Source organism: Cryphonectria parasitica (assembly GCF_011745365.1).
Source record: "Cryphonectria parasitica EP155 unplaced genomic scaffold M406scaffold_6, whole genome shotgun sequence".
Lineage (NCBI taxonomy): Eukaryota > Fungi > Ascomycota > Sordariomycetes > Diaporthales > Cryphonectriaceae > Cryphonectria > Cryphonectria parasitica.
This window is the reverse complement of record NW_024468914.1, coordinates 138983-155766: the sequence shown is the minus strand read 5'-3', so window position 1 is coordinate 155766 and position 16784 is coordinate 138983. Positions and strand designations below refer to the sequence as shown.

Here is a 16784-nt window from a genome sequence, read left to right as displayed (position 1 = left end):
TGATCTTTGCCGCCGTACGAGTCGCAGTCGTTCCGGCAGCCATGATAGTCACAGCCATGCTCATACTCATACGGATCGCAGTCATCCTTACACTCATCCCAGTCGTAGTCGCCCTTGCGGTAGTGCGGAACGTGGTCGTCCTCGGGGTCATCGGAGTTCCAGCCCTCATGATGAGAAGGGCTGCACTCATCTTCGTAGTCATAGTCATGGCTATGGCAGCCCTCGCCATAAAGCTTCTTGTAGCCTTTCTCCCACGAGTCAGATGACTCAAAGTCGTAGTAGTCTTGTGGATTGCCCGACAGGCCGCGTTTCTCAACGAAGACGTCACATTTTCCCATAATGCGACAACCCATCGAGAGCAGTGAGTTGACTACTGCGTCGCGAATTCCCTGCGCCATGTTCTTCAATGCCAGAAGAAAATTTCTGTGGTTGGCGGTAGAGTCCTCACTATTGTCGGGAAAACCCTCTTCATCCGGAAGGACCTTTGGACTCTTGTTTCGGCGAGGCTGGTAGAGACTATCAATGTCGGTGTAAGGTGCAGGAATGTGCAAATGGCCATCCAGGCGTCCACCGCATGCAATTTCAGTATTAGACAGCAGCATCTGAGCAACTTGCCCACCAGCTGCGTGGCCCCAGACGCAAATGTTGTTGGGATTGATCTGAGCTCCCACCGGCCAGATCCAAGATGGCAAGGGACTTGGATTCGAGTGCACCAGATGGGCTGCCACGGCTTCCACGTCAGAGATCATCATGTTGATACCTTCTTCACGCTGGATGATCTCGCCAGCCATGTTGAATAGGGTTTCGTTCTGACTCAGATCGACAGCCCCAGATAGGAGAGGATGGTCGACGGTAACTACAATGTTTCCCTCGGCTGCACGCTCACCTGCGGCCTGGGTGTACACCTGACGCTGACTCCCGATAGGAGGGGTGAAAATGATCAAAGGGTGGGTGCCTGGACAGACAGGTGCATCAAGCAGGACCTGTGTGCCAAGATTGTGCAAGGCCTTTGTGTCCCCAAATATCTCATCCTGGATGACGGAGAGAAGGGAGTCAGGGAAGAGAGTGGAATAGTTGAGCTGCCGGCCATTGGAGCCACAGGTAGGATAGCTTTTCGCGAGATGAGGTCAGTAAAAGCTAGGAGCTGTCAAAAGAAGAAGACTAAAACTTACAACATAGAGACAGGAACATGTCGGAAACCAGAACACGCTTCACGGTAGTACGAGACGCCGTTGTCGCCGTATAGCTGGCTCAATGATGCCTCGGTGGCATTCTCACACAGCCCAGGGCGCGACTGTCGCATCATGTCCACATCATACTGAACGATGTAGTCGTGAACGCCAACCCTCTGCGGACCGGCAGGGGCCGGCAGAAGGGAGGCAGTACCATTGAAATCGACTACTGGAGGGATTGGCTCCAAGGAGGCCGATGGCTCAGAGATCCCGTGCAGCAGGCTTGAAACACCAGCTAGTGAGGCCTGGGCGACTTTGGCGGGCGACACTGGCGACATGGCTGACAAGGGCAGTTCAGTGTGTAATGCCAGAGACAACAAGAGAGGTAGATTGTTTCAACGAATGACGCAAGCAACAGAATGAGGTATGATAGCGATGCTGCCGTTGTAGTCCGAAAAGTGTCGCCCCAAGTGGGGGTTGCGTATGTATGTTATGAAGAATGGATGGAGAGAAGAGAATGAAGACGGACGATAGAAGATGAGAGATTGGAGAGGAAGAAATAAAAGACAAGCAAAACTTTGTTGTTCGCTAAGGATGCTCCTATGTTCCTTCTAAATTGGCCTACTCGGTTGGCAGGAAGGAGGGAGGCAGGCAGCTATCAAAATGAAGCAGGCGCTCGTCCTTCCTTCTCGAGGCAGTGATTGGGAGACATCCTCGTGAAAGCTACCCTCGAGTCAACAAGTCAATCCGGAGTCTGCTTGCGCCTCGAATGTCATGACATGCCGTCGTGCTTGCTGCTCAGGCTTTGTCTGCATCTGTCAAGGCAGCCTACCTCCTTCCACCCAACGTTTACCTGTCCGCCCCTCGCGGTGCTCCTCTCCTCGAACCCAGGCTCCTTACATCAATTCTCGATGACTGTCGTCGAAGAGATGTGTGCGGCCTGTAACGATCAGCTACCATCCTTGAATGTTGTGCTTGTACCTCGTCAGATCTGTCGTGGGCCGACCTCAGTTCAGTTCGTGGCCCAGCGTGTTCCAGCGGCTCACGATACTGTGCGTGCATATCCCACTCTTCCACACTGTAAGGTGATCTGAGGAAGTTGTGGAGCTCATGCAAGAAAAGCACAGCATTCTCCCTTCCTATGAAATCAGCTAGCAGTGCCCCAGCATGGCCGTTGCTGGCCTGAAGGTCTACTGTCTTCAGAACAGCAACCACGTACTCGAGCACGAAAGCTGCATTCTTCTGTCGCCTGCGCTTTCGGCCATCTTCAGCAGTGTCTATATCTTCGCCTTCGCCGCCACTGAGTACGTGACGGAACACCTGCAGCTCCCGCCGAATCCAAGCCCGGGCACGACCCAACATCTCGGACCCCTCGACGATATCGTCGCGTGTCCATTCCCTGAAGCGAGTCGACAGGCTTGAGCCAACATGAAGCGAATAAAGCCGCTGGCTGTAGACCTTGCGGCGGAACCTCAGGGCATTTTGGGCACGAGTCTCCATTTCTGATGGATGCGCAGACTGGGATCCATAGGCAGCCAGCCGCTGCTCGCGCCGTCGCCTGTTTGGACCACCAGTCTGCCTTCGCAAGTCTTGCGGCAAAATGGCCTGTTGACTGAGGAGCTGGTGATCTGTGCCTGTAATGTCGGAGACCTTGTATTTCTTCCGGTTCTCTTCCCCCTGGGCGGGGTCCAACCGAACTTCGACGAGATCTGCCTTGCAGAGCGGACAGCGTGTGTCTGCCTGCAGCCATGTTGCAAGACAGATGAAATCGAAGTTACGATGTGAACATGGGACTGCCACACATGGCTCTGTAATCTCAGAGAGGCAGATCACACAGCATTCCTCAGCGGTAGATGGGTCGTCATTGCGAAGTCCGCTCAGGGTCTCATGCAAGACCTCCTTCTGAACATCCTGAAGTGTCTCTTCGTTCATATCGAGGCTTGATGCTGGTGACCGTGAGCCGTGAGGGATGATGTTGATAGGACGATGGGCTCTGGCCACCAAGTCACGCAGCTTGGTGGCTCCTTCATTGACCTGAACTTGTGTGGTCTTCTACCAAAAGTTTCTGGGTCAAGTTGCAGCGCCATAACACCCTCTACAACATAGGCATTGAACCTTCAGTAGATGGTATGTCTCCGATCCAGGGGCACTTGCATGCCAAGCACGATCTGCTAGGCTCGCGGCAGTCCCCATCTGCTTATGGTAGGCATATGTGTGGTTGTCGAGACGTCGTTATGATTGCAGCCTAGTCATTGATTATATGAGAGGTAGTGAAGTGTTCGGCTGCGGTAATTCCAGCTGTGTGTTTGCGGGAGAAATGCAGTGGGCGCTTGCTGAATGTGGATGGCGTCCGGTCAAGGACGGCGGGCGGGTTGATTTGTCAGATTACTGTACAAGGCATGTCTCTATGAGGTCTCCTCACAAGAAGCCTTCGACTTTCCAGTACTTGAGAGTCTAACATAAAACACTTCCACAAGTGTTCATCATGAGTGCTCTCAAATCCGGAGCCAAGTTCTCAGGCTTATTTTATTCTACCAAACGACTTTTTCACCGTCAGACTTCCACGATGACGAACTTTAACATCACTATCGTTTCTGATCCCATCTGCCCTTTTGTAAGTTTACAGCCGTGAAACTACCAGACCTAACTAAGGCTTATAAAAAAAAATTCTCTTTCTCTTTCTCCCCAGTGCTATCTCGGCAAGAAGCGACTTGAGCGCGCCATCCACTACTACAAAAAGACCATCCCCGGCGGATCCGCCGACACCTTCACCGTCACCTGGAAGCCCTACTATCTCGACCCCACCCTCCCCCAGGGCAAAGGCACGCCGGTCCTTGAGCGTATGGCGTCCAAGTTCGGCCCAGACAGGATCGAGGCCCTGACGCAGCGCCTCACGCTCATGGGCCGGAGCGAGGGCATCTGTTTCAGTTTCCAGGGCAAGCTGGGGAACACGCGGGACGCGCACAGGCTGGTCCAGCTGGCGAGGCAGAAGGACGCGGAGAAGGGCGGCGATGAGGTCCAGGAACGGCTGATGAGTGCGCTGATGAGCGGGTATTTCGAGGAAGGGGGGGATATCACCAGCCATGAGATGCTGCTTGATGCGGCTGCGAAGGCTGAAATGGACCGGGCGGAGGCGAAGAAGTGGCTGGAGGAGGGCGGAGGTGGGGAGGAGGTGGATAGGGAGGTGGAGGGGGCGTATGCGAAGGGAATTCGAGGCGTGCCGCATTTCTTTATCAATGATCGGTTTGAGATCAGCGGGGCGCAGGATGTTGAAGAGTTCCTGGGGGAGTTTGTGAAGGCGAAGGAGGCGGAAGGCGGTATTGTGGCTTGATGCTGGTCGAGGAAAACCTGGCAACACGCTCCTAGAAAGCCCCCTCAAAGGTTGTGTTCTGTGACGAATATATTTCACTCATATTGGGTATCATCAACTCCACGCCGTCTCCTACCGGCATGTCTCTCACATGTTCAGCAACCCACCTAGGTCCCTGTCCATCGCTCTCAGTCTCGCTTGCAACTCACGCTTCTTCTTCTCCAGCTCTCTCACCTCCTCCTCTTCCTTTCTCAGGTCCTCCTCCGTCATCATGCTATCCGTGACGATGTCATTCGCCGCATCATCCTCGTCCTCATCCTCCTCGGGCTGGTCTGCTCCAAACTCATCCCGCTTGTTCATCCGCCCCAGCCGCTCCGTCTGCTCCGCTACCTTGGCCTCATAATACCCTAGCGTAGCCGCCTGGTTGCTCCACCTCTGCCTGATGGTTGGTATCCGCTCGAGCGCGCCGGGCAGCGGGTACACATGGCACAGCTTCTCCGCGCCGCGCAGTAAGACCTCGAGCTCGACGTCTCCGGCTCCCTCGCGCTGTTGCGATGCTGGCGCCCGCCTCGTGATGGTCGCATGCATCTCGCCGCCAAGAACGGCAGCGACGGCTGTATTACGCCGCGGGTTTCCTGCGCCGCGGGACGTGGGTGGGCCGGTGGTGACTTCACCGGCCGTGACATTGAATACAGTCTGTCGGCGGGAGGATGATTTAGATTCGGAATCTCGCGCAGCCTGCTCCTGCTGCTGCTGGGTTGAGGGTGGCGGCGGAGCCGGCACAGAGAACAGGGCACGCTCGTGGGCCTCGGTGTCGCGGATCAAGGAGGTAATGTCGTGGTTGGAAAGGAGGGCGTTGGTGAATATCTTTGGAGGGGGGAAGCTGTGACCTTGTTGTTAGTTATGAGAGATGGGACGGACAAGAATAGAACACGGGGCACGTACGGAAGGCTGTCAATACCCTGACAGGAGAAAGTAATCTGTTCTAAATGTGCGGCGAGGAGAGACATGGTGACGGCTTGGGTTGTTTACTTTCTCACAACACCTAAGATGGGAACACGTTGTCGCGCTGCTGTATCGTTACTCCAGTGGATTTTAAAATTGGCAGAACGCGGTCCTTGACGACTCGAATTGATGTGGCAAGGAAGCTTAGTTCCTTTGAAGCACATCAAAAGGGACGCAGCCTGTTTGGATGATGTTCGGTCTGGAATTGTGTTTTCAGAACACCCCGCGAATCTAGACGCGTTGTTATCGATAGTGGCCCTACAAGGCCCCTGAATGCTGCTGTGGGTGAACGAGTGACATCACCCCTGGAACTTGGTTTCAGTCCTAGAATTCTCATCGCAACTCTATCTCAACTTCACCTCATCTGCCAGACTCGTTGGTTCTGGGCCCAAGTACAACATACCACCATAAGAATCAGGATTGAGGGAAAAGTACACAGGACCACGGAAGAGACAGGAATTCCGAATGCTTCCGCTATGAACCGTTGCAGCATGGTGAACCCAGCGTTTCCATGGAGCACACTTCACTCACTTTCCAACTACTGTATTGCGCGGCTCAGGGCACAGAGTCCGGCCCGGATGGATGATCGACAGCTGCTGCTGCTTGCTGTGTCGCTCTGTGCCTATTCAACACCAGGGATTGGATGATATCACCTGCATTAGTCGATCATGGCGTGCGCTATCTCACCTTCCTCTGCGTCCTCTGCATGAAGCGACATCCCCCGTCCTTTGTATCTATTGGCCGCATTCGCTGCATAATGGATCTCGACTTCTTTCCACAATCAGACGCATGCAGCATCCGTTGTCGTCGATTGACCGATGACATAGCATTTCCGCCCTCCACATGCGAGTGCAGGGTTGCAACTGAGCCGTGTCGATGGATGTTGGCGTTCTTAGCCGGCTCAGAACAGGCCATTGTGGCATTGACAAGTTTCCTCAGGCTGACTCTACCGGCAGCTGATGCTTGTCAATTCTGTCAGCAGAGGCAATGGGGGGTGTGGTCGTGTGTGTCCCTTCACAGCAAACATGTGCTGCAGTGGAGTGGGCGAACACTGCAGGCAAACACCATCCCGCGATATTGTAAGGCCTCAGACTGCAGCAGTCTCCCTCTCATCATCCATGACCCAGGATTTCTCGGCATGTTGACGCTCAAGTCACTGCTTGCTGCTTCTGCAGAGCTCTTGGATGTCGGCAGATAAGTAGTAGGCACTTGCTTGTCACAAGAGGAGGTTTCCTGCTGCCAGGCGAGGAACCATCTCCCGCAGGGTTTCGTGGGCCCGGACCTACATAATCTTCTTCAGCCTGCACGGCGACAGCCACGGGGCCTGCATTGAAAGTACAATGATAAAAGCGGGTCTGGCCTCTTCGTTCCCCTTCCACTCACTGCTTTCTCCTTCGACCTCATCTTTCTTAGTCCCTTTTTCCTTTTTTTTTTTTCCCTTTCCCTTTTCTCATTGCCTCTGTCCTCTGATCTCCTGCAGCGCATCCGCCTTCTATATTCCTGGCCCTGTTCCTTCTCCCCCATCCAGGTCGACCTAAACACGGCAAGCAGTACTTGCGGTCAGTCGTGACGTTGAAGGCAAACGCCTCTCCACTTGGATCGAGACAAACAGGCGCAAAATCTTAGGCTGATCCTGTCCACTCCTACTGCACCTCTGGGACAGGCATCTCCTTGCTACTCTATCTTGGTTTGCTGTACGACGGCCGCTCAATCTCGCAAGCCTCACAATGCCCCAGGGCTGACGTCTCATTGTCACTTTTGCACTTCTTGTCCTTCCATTTTTGTCCAGATCGGCGTGGTCCATAACGGCACTTGTCGCCTCTTCAAGGGCTTTAAAGTGAGAAAGAGAGAGAGTGGGGCTGTGTGTGTGTGCTGAACGCTGTTCAACTCGCTATTCCGTTTTTTGTATTACTGCCTTATCCACACACGAGGGATTGATTTATCATGATCATCATCAATCCGGCATTGACCTATTCTCCTGTCTGGAGGTGCATGGTTTTGGTGCTGACGCCTTGAGAGGCCCGCCCTTCTCTCTCGCCCCGCGATTTGACATTACCCCACAGTGTCGGTGAGAGAGGATCGATAAGATCGCAGCAAAAGATACACGACACATTTCCAGCACCCTGCACGCTGCCTTCGCCTGAGACGGACATTTATTCCCGTCACCAGGTCAAATTACTATCACCATGCCGCCTACTTCGCCAATCTTGAATTTTGCTGCAGGCCTGCGGCCCTCGTCGCCACCCCAGACCCCAACTGCAGCACAGGCGCCATTCTTCCTTCCGAAGATCAGCACGAGGTCCGGCCCCGGCTTCGGCCCGGGAGGATTTCCACAGGCAGACCCAACGGCGACAGGGCCACAGCCCACAGAAGCCATGTTCTTTGGGAGTGGACGTCTACATCAAACAAACTCCCTCAAGCCTGAAAACCTTTCGCCTTGCTCCCCTGGCTCTCCAGTCGCCAGGATATCAGAGCCAGAGGAGTCTGTATCCACCTCTCCTTCCGAAAGTGGACGAGACTCACCCGTGCCGCCATCATCTCTCCATGATTCCGAACAAGATGTGGAGCAGGACATCTCAGACATCCAATCAGCTATACAGAGCGAGTTCGACATCGAAGAGCTCAGTGATTTTGACGAGGACGATATGCAAGGTAGAGACGACGTCATCCACCCACACACAATTGAGTACGCAGAGTCGGAACGCAGCCTATCGCGGGCTCGACTTACAGCGGACGATCCGCACATGATCAACGACCTGAGGAACCTGAATTGTCGCAGTCCTGATCTCCAGGGCTGGTCGTCATCGTCATCGTCATCGTCATCGGACGGCACCGACCTCGACGACGACGAGACGTACCAGGCCAGGCAGCGCAACCGGGCAAAACAGAAACAGGCGCGGATGAGCCTCAGCAGCATCGGCACGAAGCGGACCATAAGTGAACGCGGCAGTGACAGCGATCATGAGAATGCGCGGCCGGACCTTGGCTTCGACGAGCCAGGATCCAGCGCGAAGCGGCTCAAAAGGAGAAATGCCGGCGATCGGCGGAGTCTGATCTTTTCAGACCCGCCGCCTAGAATCGAGGAAGTTGTTGAGCCCGAAGAACTTGAGGAGGCATTGGCAAAGGAACTGCCCTTCTACGAATACAAGAGCATGGAGGTTGACTCGCCGAGGTCACCTTAGGCATTGCATGAACAATCACAACAACAGAAACCCTCATCTGTTTCGCTGTCAGACGGAAAGCATCCGCTTCAACTCCAATTGCGCCACAAGGCCACGAGATGGCAATTCGACACTCGTCATTATATCCTGACTGGGGCATATCCTCGCCATACTCTAGGCTTTTGCATATATGCATACTGGCGTTCGACAACAGCACAGCGAACATGTCCTCCTCCTGCATAATACGCATTTCCTGTTTTTGTTTTCTTTATATTGTCTCTTCCTCTGTACATATATCAGCAAGGATGAATTGTCATTTCCTTTGTTTCAGCGCAGTGAAAGGGTTGCGTTGGAATCACAAGCGCTGGGTGAACAAACTGGGGCACGGCTGACAGATTGTGCTATATGTGGGTGTTATTGGAAGATGGTCTACGACTCTCTATGTCTCTCATGTCTCTCTCGGGGTCATCATGCCACCATATGCATCTTTGTGCCGGAAGGTCGGTTGCATGTTCGGGGGGCGGGGCTATGGACGTACACAGGCACGATTATGTTTTCTGAGCGAGTTTTACTAACGTCTGGCCATTTCCATAGACAATATTGTTTTGCTTCCAACAATAGAATACAGCCTCAAGATGGCATTATTATGATTTGTCCTGACACAGAGAGAATAGTTGCTAGGTGCCTCTTGATGACAGCTTGATCTATAATGGACTCACCCAAGGAGAGCCTTGAAGAAGATCTGGAATGGGGCATCTACAGCAAGGGGCACATGTAATAAACATTGTCTCAACTTGTGCAACTAAGATGCAAATGTTGACCATGGTACCAAGCACTTAAAGTAGAAATCAAGCATCTTGGTGGGGCCTATCATACGACAGTCTTTAGTGGGCGTCGTTGTGACAAAAGTACATGCATGGCAGAGCAAGGACTTATACCAACTTGAACATTCTCGAAAAGAGGCATTCCTCGAGGATATGATGTCTTGAAAAGCTGCCGGAACAATCACTATGTTAGCTGGGACAGGAAGAAGAAGGTTTCCTGGCTTCTCATGATTTTGCCGAGGAACTGCCAGCTCCCTAGGCTGGGAGCCCCTCCAGCTTTGGGGCGGGGCTTTATAGGGTCTATGAGGGCAGTTAGGCCTGATCCCTGAGAAGATCCGTGCACCCCCTCAACCCTGACATGGCCTGTTTGTCCACCCTGGAACCTTCGCGCTTGAGAGCGGAAATCGCCTGCCGCCTTGTCACATTTGCTTCCATCTTCATAACCATCAACCCAAAAGACAATCCTGCCTCTGCGCAGCTATTGCATCCTCTTCATCAACCCCTCCCTATTCTCCATACAATAGCATCTTTCTGCGCGGGTTCTACTTATTGTTGTCCCGTTCATCCCTCCCATTACCATTGTTTTTTATCCTTTTGTCTATGTCAGCTACATACAATCACGGCCTTGCGCGTCCCTGGAGTGAGCATCTGCATCTGCTCGCGAGGGTTGTACCCTCGTGTGAACCACCCATGTTGCTGCTGACGTAGTCTTCCTTTCTTCAAGACACCTCTCCATCGAGACGCCACCCTACCAAGACACTCCGTTGAGACGGGCTCTTCCTCTTCCTGACGAACGATCAGGTATCCAACAAGTCCTCTTACCCTTCACCAAACCGCTAAACCGTCTCCGAGATGAATCCAGCAGGGCAGCCAGGCCAGACGGCTCCAGGCCAAGCCGGTCAACGAAAAGTCTTCCGGCCAGACGATATGGACAGCCTACCGCTTGCCGACGCCGAGAAGCTCCGATATAAAAACGGGCTGCGTGGGCTTTGGAATGTTCTGCAGAGCGCCCCGCGAGGCTCCCAGCAGCAGATGGAAGCCCAGAAGAAGATCCACGACTTCAGCACCCAACTCATCAATAAGATGAGGGCCGCGGGCGTACGTCCTCCAAACTCTGCGGCACAAGGGTCACAGCCATCTCAGGCCTCGCCGACCACGCAGCCTGGCGCGGTCACAAACACAGCACCCCCGGCGGGGTCTCCTCCTCCGTCCACGGGTGCCCAAGCTGCCCAGACTCCTGCTGCGCCGGCTGGAGCTGCGAATCCCCAACCTCAGCCCCAGGCGACGCAGCAGTCTGGCGCACCGGTGAACGCTCAGCTGCAGAACCAGATTCGCCAGCACCTGGCCCAGATGACCTTCCTCCCGCCGCAAAATATCGTCGACCAGGGCACTGAGGCGGCAGCAGCGTGGGCCAAAGGCCAGAGGGAGAAGTACACGAGAGCCCTGTACTCGCTGAGCCAGACGGGCGAGAGGATCAAGGAGCTTGATACGGTCATCAAGCAGCTGCAGCAGAAAGGTGCTGGCCTCAGCCCGGAGGAACAAAAGAAGCTGCAGGAATTGATACAGAACAAGGCCAAACACCACGAGAACCATGGCGTCGCCAAGCGCTTTGTCGACTCGTTTCGAAAGGAACAGGTGGCCATCAAGGAGGCAAGAGCACAGGCAAATGGCGGAGCACAGGAGGCTGCCGCAAATCAGGCTGCCCGCAACGGACCATCGCCACAACAGCAGCCTGGTAATAACACCACTATGCAACAGCCCGCCTCTGCTGCTATTGATACAAAGGTCTCGCAGGCTGGCGGTGCGGCGCGCCTGCCGGGTGCGAATGGTCAGGCAGCTGGGCAGCAACAGCAGCAGCCACCCCAGCGTCAGCCCTCTCAGGGAGCCTCCGCGCCTCCCCAGGCGTCACCAGCCACCCCGGCGCAGGCAGCTTCCAGTGCGCCGGCACAGGTGAAGATCGAGCCTGGCACTGTGCCCCGACAACAACCTCAACCCCCACCGCCAGTGAATACCGCGCTCGCGTCCGCAGGTGCGGCTGCAGGGATGCCATCAGCTGGCACGCCAACCCAAGTTGCCAGACCACCTATCATGCCAAGCGCCAACCCCGGGTCTGCTGTACCTCACCCACTTTCACACACAGCTGCTGTTCAGTACGCAAACCAGGCTCGCAACTCACAACCGCATCTTCCTGGCCAGGCACCCCAGCAAGGCACCCCTCAAGGACCCATCGGAACCCCAGCAAGCGCAGGTGTTATGGGAACAGCACAACCAGGCCACTCGCACGCGCATCCAACCCAGCAATCTCAGCAGACCATTAGCCAGAAGCTACCCATCCCCAAGCACCTGCCCGAGAAGGCTGCGATGGCACCCACACCCGTCGCTACTAACCTAGGCGGCGTGACCCCTGGCCGTCCTACATACACGCAGGGAGGCGGCACTGCCGGCGGCGTGATTGGTCAGCCCGTCATCCCCAAGATTCCCGTCGTCCAGATGGAGGGTGAGGGTGAACGCGTCCTGAACCGCAAGAAGCTGGATGACCTGGTGCGCCAGGTGTGTGGTGGACAGGCTGAGGGTCAGGAGGGCAACTCACTTACGCCTGAGGTTGAGGAGGTAAGAACCCTACTTCCAAAACGAGACAGCCTCCCTCTTCCAATACATAACAAAACAAAGTTCCTGCTGACACACCATTCATCTCAGTCTATCCTCAACCTTGCTGACTCCTTTGTCGACCGTCTCCTGCACGCGGCCTGCTCCAACGCCAAGCAGCGCGGCTCCAAGGTCCTCGAGATTCGCGACATTCAGCTCGTCCTGGAGCGCACCTACAACATACGCATCCCAGGATACTCGTCTGACGAGCTGCGTACCGTCCGAAAGGTACAACCTGCACAGGGCTGGATCACCAAGATGAGCGCTATCCAGGCTGCGAAAGTCACTGGCAGCCGTGATCTTTAGAATTGGCTCGACAGAGTTGTCTAGTGACGTGTGCATAGGGGGCGGTTTTTTTTTGTTCCCGCGCCCCTGGAGACTTGCGGTCCTGCAGTTTTCTGAACCTCCTTTTTCCTGTTTTTTTCTTCTTTTTCTTTTCTTCGCCGCTCTTCTAATCAGACTGGATGATCAAGGCGTATTGGGCGGAAGGATTGTTCTCAGTCGGTTGGTCAAGGACGATCATCTTGGTCGGCGTTTTCCAAGGGGGTCCACTGGTATCAGGCGTCTAGGCATGCGAGGTTCAAACGGATATGATCAAAGAACACGGAGAGGAGGATACGATGAAGGCGAAGGAGTCAGTTATTGGGGCAATACCTCTTTGTTTTCGGTATTGGCTTGATTGCCACTCTTTGGGCCATGCTAGATAAGTAGTTTTCGTCCAGTCTAGCAATCTTCGAGTCTCTTCAGCCAAACGAAAACGCCTCTTTCGAAGCACAAAAGCAGATTTCTACTACATGCGCTTCCCAGTACCTGCTTCTGATAACGTGCATCTATTGGAACGCTGATCACGAACTGACTGACTTGGAAGATAAGACAGACCTAATTCCTATGGTGATAGCATGATACGCCATATTTCCGTAGTACGTAAGTGGAGCGTCTGACTAATGTCAGTGCAGTGACTGTTGCAGTACAGGTGGTGACAGGCAGTACAGGTGGCAGGCTAAAGACCAAAGGCAGGTAAGGCGAGGCTGGGCCGGGTGACAAGGTGAAAGGCAGCAGGCAGCGCACGAGAACGTCACCATGGTGGGTCTGCCGCTGCTGGCTGCTGCTGGTGCAGGGTTTAGCGTCCCCGGGTGGATGATGTGTGCATCTGTGCTTTGCTGTGCTGTTCGCCGCTGAGTATGTTGCCGCACATAGCAAGGTACCAGGCTTTTTGGTGCGCAGCTGGAGTCACTAACGGGTACCGTGCTAACACCCTACGGCGCCTAAGACGCAGCACCTGGCTCAATCTTTGACGGAAGCTTTGGGAGAGTGGACAAGCGGCCGGGTCTCTTTCTCTGCAACCTCGACTCGTTAAATCATTAACTCCCATCCCACACCCAAGCTACATTACAGGTTATCCTGCCCCATCCCCAACTGCCACCGACAACACACCTGCGACCTGCCTACGAAGACGACCATCTTTGGGAATCACGAACGATCGATCTCGACTGACCAACCCTCCAGGTGATCCATCAGCCTCTTCTCGGACTCACAGTCCAACAGAGGTCACCTTGCGTCTTCTTCTGCGTGCACCGTCCAGGTCGGGCAGCTGATCTAATCAACAAACGCTTGGCCGAGACGGGATCTATTCTTGTCTCCACGCTGCCTGCGTTCGTTCATTCTCTCGCCCACTTGCCTCTCCTTGGACACACCACGCCTTGGACCGGTTGCCCTGCTCCCCCGTCTCTACAACACACGAGGCTCAGCTGCGCCAGCTAGCTGTCCGGCTATCTCACTCACTCACTCACACACACACACATACACTTTCACTCTCTTACCCGACGACAAAACTTGATCTCCCCAGGAACTACACGACCTTCTCCGAACAATTTCCCCCCTCCGAATATGCCCGGAAAGACACCTAACAGCAACGGGAAAGAACCCGTCGAGAACGGCGGCTATCCTGGAAGCAAAGATATCGAGATGAAGGACGACGCCTCGTCACTCAAGGGCAAGGGCAAGAAGGGTGTCAAGGACGGCGACGAGGAGATGACTGTCGTCGTGCCTATGTCTAAGAAGCAGTCCTCCGTTCCCCCACCAAACGACGCCGATGGTGACGTGAACATGGACAATGCCGAGGAGGACGGAGAGGCCGAGGTTGACCCTGCCGCCCAGACTGTAGCAGGTATGTGTGCTGGTTGTTTTCCCCTCCAGACCTCCCTCTCGGCCCACTATCTAGCTGCTACCTTGCTTGAGCTTGATATGCTGATACCCTGGACTTCCTCTCATTCTAGATATCAAGAGCAACTTCGCGCTGCTCGATCGAGCTGTCGCCCTCTTCGATGCCAGATTCTCCCTGCGAGCGCTACGATTCGTGTCCTCCATCCGCAAGCGCCTGACCCCAGCCATCCTTGCTCAGGTCATCGTCGAGACCTACCCCGGCAACACACTCTCGTCCAGCGTCGCGCAGCAGCTTTTGAAGGCCCACGGCAGGGAACAGATCCCCCTAGAAAGTCAGCTAGCTGCCCAGGCTGAAGCTGCTGCCGATGGGAAAGTCAAAGCTCCCGCCGCTAAGAACGGCAGCAAGAAAGACACCAACACCGAGGTCATCCCTGAGGTCGACATCTTCCTGGGCATCCTGATCCAGGTCCACCTGTACGACAACAAGCACTTTGAGCGCGGCGCAGAGTTCTCAAGCTACCTGTGCGACCACATTCGCGCTTTGAACCGGAGAACGCTCGACTCGCTGTCTGCCAAGGTGTATTTCTACTACTCGCTGTTCTATGAGAACATTGCCCCTCTCCCTCCATCGCCTCAGTCCCCCATCATCGCCATCCGACCCACCCTGCTCGCGGCCCTGCGGACGGCGGTCCTGCGAAAGGACATCGACGTCCAGTCCTCGGTCATTGTTCTACTGCTTCGGAACTACCTGCTCACGTCGCACATCAACCAGGCCGACCTGCTCGTCTCGCACACACAGTTCCCCGAGAATGCCGCCAACAACCAGGTCGCGAGGTTCCTCTACTATCTCGGCCGCATTCGTGCGATCCAGCTGCGTTACACCGAGGCTCACGAGCACCTGACCGCTGCTACCCGCAAGGCTCCGTCGAGTATGTGCGCTCTCGGCTTCTCCCAGACCGCCACCAAGCTTCTGCTGGTCGTCGAGCTGCTGATGGGTGACATCCCCGACCGCGCGACATTCCGTGTCGCCTCGATGGAGCAGGCGCTGCACCCTTACTTTCTGCTCGTGCAGGCCGTGCGCGTTGGCAATCTGGAGGACTTCGAGACGACCATCGCGGACCACGCCGACACCTTCCGGCGCGACGGCACCTACACGCTGATCCTGCGTTTGCGGCAGAACGTGATCAAGACAGGTATCCGCATGATGTCACTGTCCTATTCACGCATCTCCCTGCGGGATATTTGCATCCGCCTGCATCTCGGCAGCGAGGAGTCCGCAGAGTACATCGTGGCCAAGGCAATTCGTGACGGTGTCATCGAGGCCACACTGGACCGCGAGCACGGGTTCATGAAGAGCAAGGAGACAGGTGATGTGTATGCGACGCGTGAGCCGACGGAGGCGTTCCACGATCGTATCCGAGCCTGTCTTGCACTGCATGACGAGAGCGTCAAGGTACGTTTGCCTCCTACTTTCAAGCTCGACTTGAACTCCAATCAAAACGCATGTACAGTATGCAGATAGCTAACTTGTGTGTGTGTGTGTGACGTAATAGGCTATGCGCTTCCCTATGAACCAGCACCGCCTCGAGCTCAAGAATGCACAGGAAGCTCGCGAGCGCGAGCGCGAGATGGCTAATGACATACAGGAAGGTGATTTGGACGAAGACGACCTGGGCGGTGATTTCGACGGCATCTAGACCAAACGACCAAGCAGCGGACCGACAGGAGAGAGCGCGTGCGAGAGCGGAAGGAATAAGATAAAGAGCATGGTAGCAAGACGCTGGTACAACAACTTCAAGACCCTGTAATAAAATGAAATACATGTGTTATTGGTTTCCTTTTTATTTCGTTTCTCCTTTTCTGCCTCTCACCCCTCTATTCCTTTCACACTGCACATATTGCCTTGAACCCATCACATTGTTGTCTGTTGGTTTTTTCAACGACACGGGTGGTTTGGCTCGGGCGGCTTTGATGGTCGGCCTCTGGCATGTTGCATGCTTTTGCGCTGGCACAAGTTGATTCTTGCATCTGGCCTGTACATTTCTTGTACCTTACCTGTTCAGGAACGATCAGGGAGGTCCGAGGGAGAGGAACAGCCTCGATTTTTCAATTCACAGAGCAAGGGCAGCTGAGCAGAAGGGGCATTGGAGGGAGGGGAAGCGAGCGCGCGCGCGAGAGAGACAGAGAGAGAGAGAGAGAGAGAGAGAGAGAGAACGATGGTTTCGTTGGAATTGCTAGTACTGGGTTTGATAGATGGGATGGGAATTCGGTGTGGATGCTGCTTTTGGATGGGAGGCAATGGGGCTTGCTTCTTGTAACGGGCGAGGGGGGACGCAATGGATGATTTCAGCTGATAGGCAAAGCATCCAGATTATCTTTTACGGGTGAGCATACAAACAAATGCGTCCAGTGGTGCTTGCATATTGTGCTTGACCGCCCTTCCCAGACCGGATCTCCTCCCTTTTTCTTTCTTTCTTTCTCTCTCCATCCTCATCCACAACGA

At 54.7% G+C, this 16784-nt stretch overlaps 6 protein-coding genes across 6 annotated transcripts; 4 read left to right on the top strand and 2 right to left on the bottom strand.

Moving 5' to 3' along the window:
- Nucleotides 1-2219: 2219 nt before the first annotated feature.
- Nucleotides 2220-3011, bottom strand: M406DRAFT_242599 (uncharacterized protein; the record flags this gene model as incomplete). The annotated part of the gene is made up of 2 exons (XM_040916175.1): nt 2220-2690; nt 2823-3011. Coding segments are annotated over 2 exons (660 nt in total), but the record flags the coding sequence as incomplete, so codon positions are not given.
- Nucleotides 3012-3633: 622 nt separating this feature from the next.
- On the top strand, nt 3634-4598 carry M406DRAFT_322985 (DSBA oxidoreductase). Its single transcript, XM_040919720.1, has 2 exons — nt 3634-3786; nt 3862-4598. Exons 1-2 carry the CDS (start codon nt 3739-3741, stop codon nt 4501-4503), a joined length of 690 nt encoding a protein of 229 aa, XP_040774010.1. The 5' UTR covers nt 3634-3738; the 3' UTR covers nt 4504-4598.
- A 31-nt stretch (nt 4599-4629) lies between these two features.
- Nucleotides 4630-5492, bottom strand: M406DRAFT_49278 (uncharacterized protein; the record flags this gene model as incomplete). Its single annotated transcript, XM_040924386.1, has 2 exons — nt 4630-5365; nt 5428-5492. The coding sequence occupies 2 exons, from the start codon at nt 5490-5492 to the stop codon at nt 4630-4632; spliced, it is 801 nt and encodes a 266-aa protein (XP_040774009.1).
- Nucleotides 5493-8354: 2862 nt separating this feature from the next.
- M406DRAFT_224781 (uncharacterized protein) lies at nt 8355-8657 on the top strand (the record flags this gene model as incomplete). Its single annotated transcript, XM_040915694.1, has 1 exon — nt 8355-8657. A coding segment is annotated over one exon (303 nt), but the record flags the coding sequence as incomplete, so codon positions are not given.
- Nucleotides 8658-12169: 3512 nt separating this feature from the next.
- On the top strand, nt 12170-12424 carry M406DRAFT_322983 (uncharacterized protein; the record flags this gene model as incomplete). Its single annotated transcript, XM_040919719.1, has 1 exon — nt 12170-12424. A coding segment is annotated over one exon (255 nt), but the record flags the coding sequence as incomplete, so codon positions are not given.
- Nucleotides 12425-13827: 1403 nt separating this feature from the next.
- On the top strand, nt 13828-16672 carry M406DRAFT_292648 (uncharacterized protein). The gene is made up of 3 exons (XM_040919041.1): nt 13828-14285; nt 14395-15734; nt 15835-16672. The coding sequence occupies exons 1-3, from the start codon at nt 14006-14008 to the stop codon at nt 15976-15978; spliced, it is 1764 nt and encodes a 587-aa protein (XP_040774006.1). The 5' UTR covers nt 13828-14005; the 3' UTR covers nt 15979-16672.
- The last annotated feature ends 112 nt before the right edge of the window (nt 16673-16784 follow it).